At 52.5% G+C, this 14,474-nt stretch overlaps 1 protein-coding gene across 1 annotated transcript; it reads left to right on the top strand.

Moving 5' to 3' along the window:
• Positions 1–62: 62 nt before the first annotated feature.
• PANX3 (pannexin 3) lies at positions 63–12,774 on the top strand. Its single transcript, XM_032770006.2, has 5 exons — positions 63–739; positions 4,139–4,281; positions 6,396–6,610; positions 8,418–9,082; positions 12,355–12,774. Exons 1-5 carry the CDS (start codon positions 559–561, stop codon positions 12,420–12,422), a joined length of 1,272 nt encoding a protein of 423 aa, XP_032625897.1. The 5' UTR covers positions 63–558; the 3' UTR covers positions 12,423–12,774.
• Positions 12,775–14,474: the final 1,700 nt, after the last annotated feature.

Here is a 14,474-nt window from a genome sequence, read left to right as displayed (position 1 = left end):
CTGTATCGTGCCACTAATGGCTGCCTGCAGGGCTGGGGATCTGCCTGGCTGAGAATCACTCACTGCCAGAGATCATTACTGCTGACACGTGCCTGCATCGCCTACCCCCAGGCATGGGAGCTGGGGCTGGGACTGTGCCTCCCTGCCAACCCTCCTGCTCATTACTGGATGTGAAAATAGCCCAGCAGCCCCACACCCCTTAAAATCGCTGCTAGAAATAAATCTGTTTATGAGAGAGGGCTGTAAAACCACAAGGACGCAGGGTTTCGTGGGGTTGCCTGTGGCTGGGTGAGGCACGCCAGGGCTCAGCAATCAGTGAGGCCCTGCTGCTGTGACTCTGGCTGCTCTATTTGAGGAAAGGCTATTTGTAACTTTCCTAGAGAAAAGGCTTCCCTTGTAATTAGCAATGCACATGGTGTCATTTACCACTGCCTGGTACATAATACTGGGCAAATACAGCTTTCAACCCCACAAGTGCTCGTGCCCTGCTAGCTACCGCTCAGCCGGGATCAAGCCATAAACAACAGCAGCATCTGCGTCTTCTCTACTCCCGGAGTCATGTCTATCGCACACACGGCAGCCGAGTACATGCTCTCTGATGCTTTGCTCCCGGAACCCAGCGGCTCCCGAGCCAAAGGCCTTCGCCTGGAGTTACCGTGCGATCGTGTTGTGAAGTTTGTTGCGGTGGGCCTGCCCCTGTTCCTGGTGTCCCTGGCGTTCGCGCGGGAGTTTTCCACGGGTAAGTTGCAGGGTGGTGTGTTATCGGGACTGGGTTTAGATCATCATTAAGGGTAGAAAGATCTAGGGCAGGAGCAGGGTACGCAGCACGGACCGCACTGCTCTAGTTCTGCTGGTGCATCACAGGTACATGGAAGGTTCAAGGAGTGAAGGGGTGTTTATGGGGAACTAGTCAGAGTTCTGGGGGTGTGGAAGAGTTTCAGAAGGATGTTAAAACCTTGTGCTATTTCAGTACTTGCTCCACCCTCTAATTACTAGGGGTTAGGGTGAGACCTTAATGGCATGTTGACTGTCCCACATCTGCCACTGCAAGGTTCTTCCACCTGAAGAATCTGGTTCTGGTCACTGTCCGAGCCAGGCCACTGAACTAGATAGACCTCGGTCTGATCCAGGCTGCCAGTTCCTATGTTCCTGTGAACACTCTGTGCTCCACTGGAGAGTCTGTGGTGTTTATCATCTGTGTTGCAATAGTGCCTTGGAGCCCCCATCACAGCCCAGGGCCCCATGGTTCAAGGCACTGTGCAAAGAGAACAGGAAGCCCCAAAGAGCTTCTGATCTAAGTAGGGTTCTGCTGCTGGTGGGACCGTTCCTTAGCCAGCATAAAACCTTGAACATAACTTGCCACAATTCTTTGGCTAACAGTCATCCTGGTTCAGTGGCCAAATGAACGCAGCAATTAGCAATAAGAAAGCAATATATAACAAATGGAAAAAAATCTACAGTAATTGATAGAAGTTATGGAGTGTGGAAAATCTAGGGATAAATATTTAAAATCAGCAGGCTTGGAAAACTTGTAACCAAGAGTCCTAAAAGAGCTGGTGAGGAGATCTCTGGCCAGCTGATATTAATTTTTTTAATAAATCTCAGAATCTTGGGGGGCTTCAAAAAGACTGGAAGAGTGCTAGTGTTGTGATAATATTAAAAAAGAGCAAGCAGGATGGCCCAACTAAGTATGTCAGTTATAATAAACTTTTGTAAGGTGTTTGACTTAGCAATATTCTAATTTAAAAAATTTAGCACTCCACAATAGCAATAGACCGCACATTAAATGGATTAGAAACGAACTGACAAAAGTAGCTGTCAGTGGGGAACCTTCATTGAATGTGGGTGTTACGCTGGAGTTCTGTAGGAATCGGTTTGAGGCCTGATGCTATTCAGCCACTGGAAAAAACTACAGAGGAAAGTGGTGGACTCTCTAGTCTTCAAATCGAGACTGGATAGCTTTCTGAAAGATGTTTTAGCCAAACACAAGTCATTGGGCTCAATACAGTGGTAAAAGGCCTGTATTATTTAGGAGAGATCCCTTCTGGCCTTAAAATCTGTGAATCTAAGCTCCTGTGTTGCCAGTGATTTAACATTTCTGCCAGAAAAGCTTTGGTCTCTAGTCACGGGAGCAGAGGACACTTGTGTTTGTGGGGCTATTTGTGTATGTCTTGACTAGAAAATGTGAGGTTTGTGGATGTAATTTCCATCCTGCCTCAAAAATTTGTTCTTGGACTCAATGTTCAGGAGGCTGGGTGGAGTCAGAGAAAATAAAATGAATGTGTTTTTGCTGGCTTGTTCCTTGTTTATAACATAGATTGAAGTGCCACCAGGTTATTGGTCTCCTGAGTGGACATTGAAATAGTCTAGTTGATGGGCTCTCTACTGTTTTGTAGGCTATTCACGGTGTTAGAGCTGTGGCTAACTTTGTGCATATGTAAAGCATCAGAACATGGTGTTACAGGAATGAAATCATCTTCAGGGACAGGATCATCTCAAATCCTTCATTAGCAAAGCTGGTTCCTTGGTAGCCCGGTACAAACCTAAATCATGATTTGGGCAAGATGGCAGCTAAATGCACCCTAGCTGGCCTGGCCTGAGCCGACAACTTCACTTGTGTTTACCAGCAGCGAAGTCTAGCCTGGTTTGCTGCCTGGGGTTTGACAGAACAGGCATCTCAGCTAGTGACCCACCTGTAGCCCATTGGCTGGGGCTGCTGCATTAGGAGCATAGCACTGCCCCAGTCCCTCAGCTGCCAGTTCCTTCGGCCTTCTCCAAAACTAACAGGCCTGGAGCAGGGATGGGTAGCTGCATTCCTGCTGCATCAACCCCACCAGCAAGCTTGCAGCTCCGTCTGGGCACATAGTGTGACATGACAGCTGGAGTCAGAAGAGTCCCGGACCCTGGAGGCATGCTGGGCGGGGGGTGGGCGGGGGAGGGGGAGGGAGAGCATACAGAGATCCCTCAGCCAGTTGTCTATAGGAGCTCACCAGACCACCCCTGCAGTGGCCACTGGTTTGTGGGGTAAGTACCCAGAGTGCCTTGCAACTGAACAGGTGTAGGTAGGCACTAGTGTGGCTGCAGGCAGGATGGCAGTATACGAGCTCAGCAAGGCTGTGCTGAACCACTCATATCATACTGCTTGATTCTCGGTGCTGGCTGGAGCCAGACTTTCCTGCCAAGCCTGGCTTTGCCAGTGAGGCCGTTCCTGGGCTGGCAGGAGCCTTTGCCACAGGGACACTCTCACCCTTTTGGGCCAGGGCAAGACAAGTTGTGCCCAGACGACTGTTACATGGGCTGTTGGGGAGACAGGGAGGGAGGGGGATATCCCGGGGGTGCCAACTTTCTCTGGTGCCAGTGGGTGCTCATGCCCCTCTGCCCCTGGACCCGATCCCATTCCAGCTGCTTCCTCAAAGTCTCTACCCCAGCTCCGCCCCTTCCCTGCCCCTATTGAATCCCTTGCCCAAATCCCTGCCCCAGCCCTGCCTCTTTCCCCCAGCGTGCTGCATTCTCCCTCCTCCCTCCCTGCCCCGCGAAACAGCAGTTTGTTTTGCGGCGCAAGCGCTGGGAGGGAGGGGGAAGAAGCAGGACGCGGGAGCGTGGTCGCGGAGGAGGCAGAGGTGAGCTGGAGTGGTGGGGCGGGGCGGGGCCATGGGGAGCTGCTGGTGGGTGCAGAGCTCCCACTAATTTTTCTCCATGTGTGCTCCAGCCCCAGAGCACCATGGAGTAGATGCCTATATGTAGTCCCGAGGCAGCTGTGAAGAGTGTGGACAACACACAGCTCCAGCCTGCAGCGAATCAGGCAGCCTGGCCACAGTCAGCAGAGATGTTGCTGTGTTGTCACTGAGTTTAAAATCGGGGCCTATGCAATCCCAGGCGGTGCTGACAGCACAGCACTGCTGGCTGCTCTGTGCCCACAAGGGAGTGCTATCCATACTGCATAGCAGAAGGGGCAGTGTAGACAGGGTGGCTGCAGGCTGGGAGGGGAGTGGGCTGGAATGGGGCTGCCAGAGACATTCACCACAGAGATTCCAGAGCAGCAGAGTTCCACATTAGTGGGGATGGTGGTGGGAGGAATCCCCACCTGTGGGTCCAACAGCTCCTCCCTCTTGCTGTAACCACTCCTGCTCTGTTCCAGGGACCCAGATCAGCTGTTTCTCGCCTGCCAACTTCACAGGGAAGCAGTCTGCATACGTTGATACGTCTTGCTGGGATTCCTTGATCCACTATGAATTTGATGCTGCTGGAAACACTACCACCAAATCCCTCTGGACTCTAAAGGTAGTGGAGCTGATGGGTTAGGGGAGCTCTGCAGTTCAAGGGGTTGAAAATCAGCCCCCAATGCAGCATCTCCAGGGCCAGTGGCATTCGGGTGGGCAAGGGACCCAGGCAAAGAACACAGCTCATCAGGATACAGTGCTCCCCACCCCAATGTCAGCCAAAGGCAAGAGGGACAGGCTGGCCTTTGCACTGCACCCTAAGGGACTCTGCCAGACCAATTTACCCCACAGCAGGAAGCCGTGCCCTCAGCCCCAGCTGGTGGAATCCCTGCTGATCTCCATCATGACCCTGGCATGCGGCAGGGAGATTTATACCTGACGGGCAGGCTCCAGCCACCGAGGTCTTGTGTGATCGAGGCCAAATGGCTCCAGAAGTGACTAGGGGGTCAGTGTGGTTATGTTACGCTGTAGCGTGCTCCTTGTGGCCAGCTCTGCCCATCAGCTGGGCAGTTCTATTGTGCACCAGCTGAAACTGCCCAGTGGTCTCCAGAGGCAGCCCCATGCAGAGTCCATGGCAGGGACCCAGCCTGGGTGTCACAAGGCAGCAACTCTTCAAGGTCCAGATCTCAAAGATATGGTCATGGTCACTTCATTGGGCAGAAAGGCCTCAATGCCACTTCTGTGTGTTTGGGAGCAGCCCCCGCAGAGCTTCTGAACAAACCACCTCTGTGTAGAAGCAAGAACCACCTCTGCCGTTTCCAAGAATCCCCCACCCAGGATCTCCTCTATTTACCCTGAAAACTCTGCATTAGCTCCCAGGGGCCAAATGGATTGTCCTGATCTATGAGGCTCATTTGGAGAGCAATCTTGTTTGGGGTTCGAGTTCCCCTGGGTCTGTCCAGCTCCCCCACCCTGGAGGCCTCATGGATAGGGCACTGAGCTGGGACTAAGGATAACTGGATTCAATCCCTAGCTCTGCCACTGACTCCCTGTGGGACCTAAACCAAGTCCCTACCCTGCTCCATGCCTCAGTTTCCCCATATGTAAGATGGGGAGGATGAGCCATTGTAAAGCTCTTGGAGATGGTCAGGTGGGAAGAGCTGTGTATTTGCTCGGTATCATTATATCTGGGGTTAGGTCTCAGGGCTGCAGCTCCTAATCCGCTGTTCAGCCTTAGCCTGACCATTCCCTGCCTCCTGAATGTTACTCCTGTGGGAATTCTGTGTCACTGCCCATGTGTAGAATTTATGTCCCCCGCAGATTTCTTTGCTTCCCTGCAGAGCAGTCATGTGACCCTCCCCAGCGGTATGTTTCAGGTGCCCAGGGCAGTAAATCACTAGGGGGCAGGGGGCGGGACTGAGGAAGACCTGGCTAGTGGCTCCTACCTTGCACTGGGCTCAGCTGCTAGTCCCAGCTGGGCTAGGGAGAATGGGACTTCCTCTTCCTCTTCACGGCATCTGGGGCTGGGTCAGACCCACCCCCAGATTTCTCCCCCAGCTGCAGGAAGCTCTGCAAACTCCCCTCAACCTACGCTTCCTGCACCCATTGCTTCTCAGCTGCAGGGGAAGGGATCTCTGTACAGCTGCTCCCCCATCTACCCAGAAACTCCCAACAAGCCCCTGTGCATCCAGATTCCCCTTGCACCCAGATTCCTCACTGAGCCGCTCACACCCAGATTACCTCACACAGAATGGTCTCAACCCACACCTGGATCCCCCCACACTAAGCTCCTTCACACTTGGATCCTGCCTTGCTGAGCCTGCCCGCCCGCACCTGGCATGGAGGGGCAGGGCCCTGGGGTGTTTCTGGGGCAGGCCCGGTCCTTGCACTGTGTCAGGATCAGGTGCAGCCTCACCACTGAGTCCGTGCCTCGATGTGGGGAGCTGCACAGTGATCACCCCCCTCTGGGCAGCCAGTGATCGGTGCTCCCCAGCGCCATGATGGAGCCTGCAAATGTATTTGACAAATAAAATTTGCAAAAGTTTGCTGAATTTTAAAATATTGTGTGCAGAATTTTTAATTTTTTGGCACAGAATGCCCTCAGGAGTAGAATGTGCAGCCCTGAACGGCCTTGACTTGCTTCCTGGCTTGTCCTTTATGCTCCTGTTATAATCTGTTCTGCTCTCACTCTCACTGGTCGAGCTGGCCTCAGCCATTGCATTGTCTTTTGCCCAGGCCTTCCCCTACTCCCTGCTGCTCATCGCGGTGGCCATGTACCTGCCCTCCCTACTGTGGCGATACACAGCTGCGCCTGCGCTGAACAGCGACCTGCTCTTCATCATCGATGAGCTGGACAAGTCCTACAACCGCTCCATCCGCCTGGTGCAGCACATGGTGAAGGTCCGCCAGGCCAGCACGGATGCCCGGCTCTTCTGGGAGGAGTTTGAGAAGTGAGTCAGTGGCTTGAGAACTGACCCTTTGGGGGGTTCCTCCCACTCCCAGTGTGCGTAGTCCCGCAGCCACCATCTCGCTGGAGGGGGTCCTTTTTCTTTGAGACCCAGGGCAAGAGAGCTCTATAGTGGGGCAAGGTGGAGGTGGTATTCCCCTGTAACTTCAGATGGCATCTCCTCAGGACCCTCCTTGACTTTTCCTTTCAGTGGGGGAGGTCTAGGCTGGATATTAGGAAAAACTTTTTCACTCAGAAAGTGGTGAAGCACTGGAATGGGCTACTTAGGGAGGTGGTGGAATCTCCTTCCTTCGAGGTTTTTAAGGTCAGGCTTGACAAAGCCCTGGCTGGGATGATTTAGTTGGGAATTAGTGCTGCTTTGAGCAGGGGGTTGGACTAGATGACCTCCCGAGGTCTCTTCCAACCCTGATATTCTACGATTCTATGAGATCTGTGCCTAGAAGCCCCCACCCCATATGGGGCTGTGGTCCAATCTGGCCTGGCATGTGTGTGTCTGATCCCATCCATAGCACGGGCCGCCCTCCACCTGGGGCTGAGTCTGAGTTGCCCCAGGGCTGGAAGTGGGCCTGTGAATGAGAGAGAGAGCACTCAGGGATGGGCCTAGGGTCAGCAGACCCCCAGGGAGGTAACAGTGCAGGGCCCCAGCTGATGGCCACTGCCCCTTCCCCCCACATGTGATTCCTCCCATCCCCCGCTGCCTCCTTCCCCCTTTTCACCCCTGCAGCCAGGACTCTAGCTTCTTCTCCAGGAAGCAGCTGTGGATAAACTGCATGCACAGTGTGGATCCTGCTGATAGTGGAGGGCCAGGGGGCTGCAGATATCATGGTGGGAGGGGGCTCCTGTCATGAAAACCCTATGCTGGGTCCGCTTCAAAGCTCATCTCTATGGATTCCTTACGGTCCCACCGCCTGTATGCAGGCAAAACTCCCATTGACGGGGTGGAGGGTGCGGGGGGATTGGCTTGTGGGCAGGATTAGGTCCTTTATGTAGCTCTTCTGCATTTAATCTACTGGGAGGGGAGAGGGGGGTTGATTTAAATCATGATGGAAATTAGCAGGCAGGAAACCTTGATTTAAAGCCTCAATTTTAATCCTGTTTTGCTTTTTGTACTTTTGAGTTATTTTCCTAAAGGAAGGTTGATACTCGTTGGAGGGTTGATACTCGTTGGAGGGTTGCCATTCACACGTGGATTGAAATAACAGCCTTTGCCCTAAATCCCATATTACTTTTTGCTAACCACGAGGTTACGTTTTATCCAGGCACGTTTTTTCAGCTTCTTAGTTTCTGCATTTTGATTATGCTAGAAAAGGGTGAATACTGCAATTTTTAGTGACTAGAGGAAGATTTAATTTTTTCCTTGTGATTTGCGTCATGCTCCATTTGGGTGGAAATTAAAATTCAATTACATGTACAAAACCAGTATTTAAAGGCTGATCTTTTTATTAAACAAAATTACTTAAAATGTGTTGGCTACAAACAAGAAAAAAGTTTGATCAAAACATGTTCTGAGTATAAACACACACACACACACCCCCCAGAGTCACATTGGGGGCTAGACTAGATGACCCTGGAGGTCCCTTCTAACCCTCTGGTTGTGTGATTCTGGTTAATGCCCTGGGCAGTGTTCTGATCCATCCAGCACTACATGGCCTTGGTATCAGGGGCCCAGGGATTTAACCCTAGAGGTGGCATTTACAGGCCAGGTCTTCAGCTGGTGTAATCTGATTTCAGTGAAGTGATTTACCCTAGCTGAGGAACTGGCCCCAACTAGCCCGCTGTCTTTCCCCCAGGGCTCGCAGGGAGCGGTACTTTGAGTTCCCACTGCTGGAGCGGTACCTGGCCTGCAAGCAGCGCTCGCACTCCCTGGTGGGCGCCTACCTGCTGCGGAACCTCCTGCTGCTGCTCCTCATCACTGCTACCTGTCTCTACCTGGGATTCCTCCACCTCCGCGTCTTTTTCCAAGATGAATTCAGCTGCTCCATCAAGACAGGGCTCCTGCGAGATGAGCCCCACGTTCCCGATGTGATTCCCTGCAAGCTGGTCTTCTTCTCTGTCTTCCAGCTGATCAGCATCTCCAATGGGGGTGTCTATGTCCTCCTGGCACCTGTGGTCATCTACAACATGCTGCAGCTCCTTCAGTGGGACAAGCGCCTCCTGTCCATCTATGAGATGCTGCCTGCCTTCGACCTCCTCAGCAGGAAGATGCTGACCTGCCCCTTGAACGACCTGAACATCATCCTCCTGTTCTTGCAGGCCAATCTCTCTGAGCTCAAGTCTTTCAGCAGACTGAACGCGGTGTGCGCGCTGAGGGAGGTCACCTCCAGCCCACAGCACATCGACACCGTGGTGGATTTCATGACCCTCCTTGCTGGCCTAGAGACATCCAAACCGAAACACGCGGCTTGCACTGCAGGGGCTGAAGGAAACCCTCCTTCTCCAAGCAGCGAGATCCTAGGTAAGAGACGAATGGAACCTCCCTCCCTCTGGGTTGCTTTGAATCAAAGCATGGAAATCTCAGTGGGACTGGGAAGTCGATGAAAAATTGACATAGTGCTGTCAAAGTGCCTCCATTCCTCCTGCTAGAAGTCAGAGATGGACAAACCTTACCTGTTCACCTAGCCTGTAGCCAGCCTGCCATGGCAGGAGAGCTTCCTACTGGGTGATCCTCCATGCCCTGAGCAGCCTAGTTCTAAGTATCTTGGGCAAGGAGGCTCCCGTTGCTTCCTTTGGGGGAATATTCCAGAGCTTACAGGTGCTGATCTTTTCTTGACTGTCATCTTCAATTCTCTTTACTTCCATCTCATTACTTCTCCACTCTCCCTGCACCACCCCAATTATCCCTCTGCTGCTTGTAACCTTGCTGGCAGAGCCAGGTGAGTGGTGAATACCCCATCTGCTGGAAACCTGCAAAGCTCTCGAGCGTATTTGGCAATATCCCAAATTTCTTTACTTGCTCGAATGAGCTGGCGGGGCAGGGTTTTGTATGGGGCACGCATTCTGCTCGGTGCCTCAGAGTACTCCCCCAAGAACCATGTTTCTTTCTTAATTGCAGGGCGTTCCTCAGCAGCTCATTAAGAATGCAAAATTCAAACTGCATGTTAGTTACATAAGTCATGTGATCTTCTTTCTGTTCCCCGATTGGATGACTTCTGTGACTAGCCATGTTGGAGCATGGGCTACTCTTCCAATTGTGGAACTGGCTCCTGGTGGGTAAAAGCTGCTTGGGATATTTGTGGAACACAAACACGCCGGGGGCACAAGGGTAGGCTCAGAAAACTCCCTGGGAATATCCTCAGGATCTGCCCAGCTCTGTGCAGAGGGAGGAACCTGTCTGCCCCCCCGCCCCCACCAACCTTCTCATGTTCCCCAATTTTTCTTTTGCAATAGTAATGAACCTAGAAGATCACTGTGTGCCACAGACCACCCTGAACCACAAGAGGGCAACTGGCCACTGCAGGGCATAATGGGACCCCTCTTGGGTTGGTGCGGAAGGTCCAAACCGGACCTTTCTAGGTCGTGGATGCTTCATGGTAGCCGAGATTTTGCGACTGTCTGGATTTTGCATGTGAGTGGGTGGCTGTCATAGTAACAGTTGAAGCAGCTTCACTGGAGAGCTGGCAGCTTAAAAGCCAGGCTGCCTGCGAGGCTCAGAGGGAGCTGAAGCTCTGCCCATTGGGGGTCACGGCTGGGGGTCAGACACCACAGGCCATGGGGCAGCAGCTTGGAGCCCTGTGCCCCTGCTTCTCCATGGTCACCGAAGGGTCTCGGGTGTGGCACTAAGTGATGCATCCTGGTGGTTAGCTGTGTGACTGTAAACTCGGGGTTTCTGCCTGGGCTCCCTTGTGCCTTTCTCCTGTGCCCTGAGCAAATGTTGCCGAGGCAGGACGGTGGGAGCAGAGGCACCTGCAAAGGGAACTCTGCATAGTTCAGCCATGTCTCCCAGGCACATCACTGTCTTTGCTGGGCCAGCGAAAGGCACCAGCAGCCTCTGACACACCTCTTGTCTTGTTCCCACCGCACCGCTCTGGGGCAGCTGCTGTCTGGCCTGAGCGCTTTGATTTCCAGGCCTGCTTCGCTCCCAGTTCTCTCCCCAGCCCCCATTCTGCTCACTAGCTCCCGCGCCATGTGGGGTGCGCTACTGGGCAACGCCTGGCTGGCCGCTCGCGCTCTGGGGGAGGGAACGGAGCGTGGCTGTAAACCTACCTCCTGCTCTAGCACAGCTTGAACTGACGTCCTTTGGCCTGCCTGGGCCTCCGGCCAGGTAGAGCACGGGCAGCTGGTCCCCACCGACAGGAGCTGTCCTGTGTGTCTCAGGGCTGCTGCCGCGATCGAAGGTGCATCCCCCCCTCACTCTGACAATGCAGTCCTGGGTTAGAACACGGGCCTAGGAGCCAGGACTCCTGGATTCTCTTCCTTGTCCTGCCCTTATTGGCTGTGTGATTTCTCCCTCTGCCCATCTGTGCCTCAGTCTCTCCTTCTGTAAAATGGGGAGCATGATCCTTATCCCCCTTTAGGCAGTGTCCTGAGATCTCTGGCTGAAAAACACCACGGCCATGCTGAGTATGATTAGCCCAGTCACCACGGTAACAGCTGCTTCGGCTCCTGGATGGCCAGCAAGCAACAACCCTGGCTTCCTTCCTTTCAAGAGGGGAGTGCAGCAGAGCATGGCAGGCAGGGGGAGCTTGGGGGGAATCAGAGGAGTCACCTGTACATGGTGTAACCATCCTAGAAACATCCTGGAGGGGCAGCCCAACCCTTACCAGCAGCCATGCCTCCCTTATAGGCCATTCCCCTGGGATGTGGGGGACCCAGGTTCAAATCCTATCCCTGCCTGATACCTTTCCTTGGCTCAATGATTATCCACAGGCAGCAGGAATGACTGAGTTAGGGTTAAGGGAGCTTCCCGGTGTCCTTGCAGCCGTGCCATAGTACAGAGTGACTCCTGGAGGCCACGTAACAGCTGTGAGGGTGGCTAGAGAGAACAGTCACTCTTCAAACTGTGACCCAGGGGCTGGATCCCATCAGCGGGGAGAGCCAGACTGTAGAGAAGGGAGTTGGAGCTGAGTGGAAGGGAACAGGAGCAGTAAAAACCTGGGGCTGCTTTGCTGGAAAGAGAATAGAAGGAGGTCCCGATACCTTTTAGCTGAATGAAATAATGAAGGGGGAAGAGGGTGGCCCATCTCAGCATCCTGTAAGAGAACAAAGGGCACACAGTGGCGAAAAGCAAGAAATGTAGACTGGATAAAAGGAAACTGGGTACAATGTATAATTAAACAGTGGAACTCACTGCCACTGGATATGATACAAGTGTAGTAAGTCCCTGTTGCTGGCTATGATCAGATGCCAAGAGCCAGCTGTCTTCATGCTGTAGTATGGGTGCTCATTAGTGTCAGCTGGAGCTGGGGAAAATTCCCTCCTTTGTTACACAAAGAACAGACTCCATAGGGGATAGGAAATGAGGGAAGTGGGGGGCGTTATGCCTCTTTCTGGAGCCTGCCAAAGTGGCCATGCTTGGACAAAGAGTACCAACCTAGCTGGACCCTTCTGCTACAGCAATCCCTGCAGCACAGAGTGTATCCTGAGTGTCTGAGACAGGCGGATGGGAGGGCTAGGCTGGCAGGGAGCAGGTGCCACAGCTTCTGGTCACATCCCTTAGAAATAAAGGAAGAAGGGAGAGTCCTATCACCCACATACACTGGTGACTTTCTCTTCTCTCCCCTTATCTAGAAATGGAACCCACAGGAGAAGCTAAAAGAAACACTGGCCCCAAGCCCAGCCTGCCTTGTTCTGCCTGAGCGGAGGACCCTGACAGATTGCTGAGCAGGGATGAGAAGATCACAGCTCCCCTGCCGAGCCATGACAAGATGTTAGAGGACGACTAAGAAATGTAACAATCAAATCCATGGGGTGAATTCAGGCCACTGGCCTACACCAGCTACTGCTCTTGGATCGGCTCCGCACTCATCCCACCCACGTAATCATGGCTGAAACTGTTCATGGCTCTAGTGCTTTGTAGATCCATTGATCAACACCCATGAAACTGGTTTTTATCTGGACCAGTGTAATCCTCACCCTGCCATGCTCTTGGGTTCAGCCGCTCCAGTGTAGCCATTCTGGTTTTATAGCAATTATACCCCAGTATAACTATGGATGCCAGAGGAGATGCTTCTGATTTGTTCTAGCATAAATGATCTCAGTGGAGTTACTTTCTCTCCAGGAAGTGAGAGTACCAGGGGGCTGAGGAAGGCATATTCAAAATGAAGCAGAGGAAATGGAATGGTTCATAATTAAAAAGTGAACGCCGGGTGTTGCTCTTGCTTTAAAGGTGTTGGGATTCTGCAGAAGCAGGCTGCTCTGAAGGACAGAGTGGTGCTAAGCTAGAACCCATGAGCCCTAAGCTGGGGACTACAACCCAGCTGGCTGAGCACATGGTCCTGGCTCTCTCCCTTGGCAGCTGTAGGTATCAGGCTTTAAAAGCAGCTGGAAACAAGAAGCAGGAGTCAGCACAACTGCCTCCGTGAAGAGCTACTGCCATGTCATAGAATCACAGGACTGGAAGGGACCCTGAGAGGTCATCTAGTCCAGTCCCCTGCACTCATGGCAGGACTAAGTTATTATCTAGACCATCCCTGATAGGTGTTTGTCTAACCTGCTCTTAAATATCTCCAATGATGGAGATTCCACAACCTTTCTGTGCAATTTATTCCAGTGCTTAACCACCCTGACAAGAAGCTTTTCCTAATGTCCAACCAAAACCTCCCTTGCTGCAATTTAAGACCATTGCTTCTTGTCCTGTCCTCAGAGGTTAAGAAAAACAATTTTTATCCCATCTCCTTGTAACAACCTTTTACGTACTTGAAAACTGTTATCATGTCCCCTCTCAGTCTTCTCGTCTCCAGACTCAACAAACACACTTTTCAATCTTTCCTCAGAGGTCCTGTTTTCTAGACCTTTAATTTTTGTTGTTCGTCTCTGCACTCTCTCCAATTCGTCCACATCTTTCCTGAAATGTGGAACCCAGAACTGGACACAATATTCCAGTTAAGGCCGTATCAGCATAGAGTAGAGCAGAAGAATTACTTGTCAGGTCTTGCTTACATGTCTTGCTCCTGAGGTCCCTTCCAACCCTGATATTCTATGATACACACTCCTGCTAATACATTCCAGAACGATGTCAGGGAAGGTGGAGAGGAAACACAGGGCAGGTGCTGCTAATGAGGGAAGCTGGGCCAGGGGTTAGTGTGCTAGCCAGTGAGTTGCAGGTCCCTGCTCTGCCATTGTCTGTACAGCTTACAATGGAGGTAACAGCACTGCCCGGCCATGCAGAAGTGGTGGGAGGATAATTCTATTAAAGACTGGTGAGGTCATGGTGCTCAAGTACTGGAGTAATAGGGGCTATGTAAGTACCACAGGTAGCTAGTTACCAGCAGGAGAGGGCTGGCCAGGTAGCCATGGCTGAGGAAAAGGGGGAAGACAGGCCCATAGGGGCAGCATGATGCCCCTAAGAGCAGGCCGCTCAGCACAATGGTGTGGGAGCCCTTGCATCTAGCTTGGTGGACATTGCTCTCAAAGTCATAGGATCCAGCAGGGGGAAAGTCTGGTGGGTAAGGCACTAGACTGGGACGCAAGAGAGCTGGGTCCAAGGCCTGGCGCACACACGCTGAGGGACCATGGGCACCACAGGGGCCCAGATTTCCAGAAGTGTTCAGCTCCCATTGATGCTCCTAAGTAAGTGGGCAGTTTCCAAAGAGCTGTATGTGCTGGGTACTGACCAGTGGAGAACCGTGGCCCTTAATCTCTGTGCCCCAGTTCTCCAGCTATAAAATAAGGATGATGTGGTCTTCCTC

Source organism: Chelonoidis abingdonii, chromosome 18 (assembly GCF_003597395.2).
Source record: "Chelonoidis abingdonii isolate Lonesome George chromosome 18, CheloAbing_2.0, whole genome shotgun sequence".
Lineage (NCBI taxonomy): Eukaryota > Metazoa > Chordata > Testudines > Testudinidae > Chelonoidis > Chelonoidis abingdonii.
This window is presented reverse-complemented; position numbering and strand designations above follow the sequence as displayed.

Bases quoted from the DNA above. Each gene is read 5' to 3' on its own strand.
- PANX3 (XM_032770006.2), top strand. From the start codon at position 559: ATGTCTATCGCACACACGGCAGCCGAGTACATGCTCTCTGATGCTTTG. The intron at 740-4,138 runs GTAAGTTGCAGG...GCTCTGTTCCAG, and splicing joins CGCGCGGGAGTTTTCCACGG to GGACCCAGATCAGCTGTTTC. The intron at 4,282-6,395 runs GTAGTGGAGCTG...TCTTTTGCCCAG, and splicing joins AATCCCTCTGGACTCTAAAG to GCCTTCCCCTACTCCCTGCT.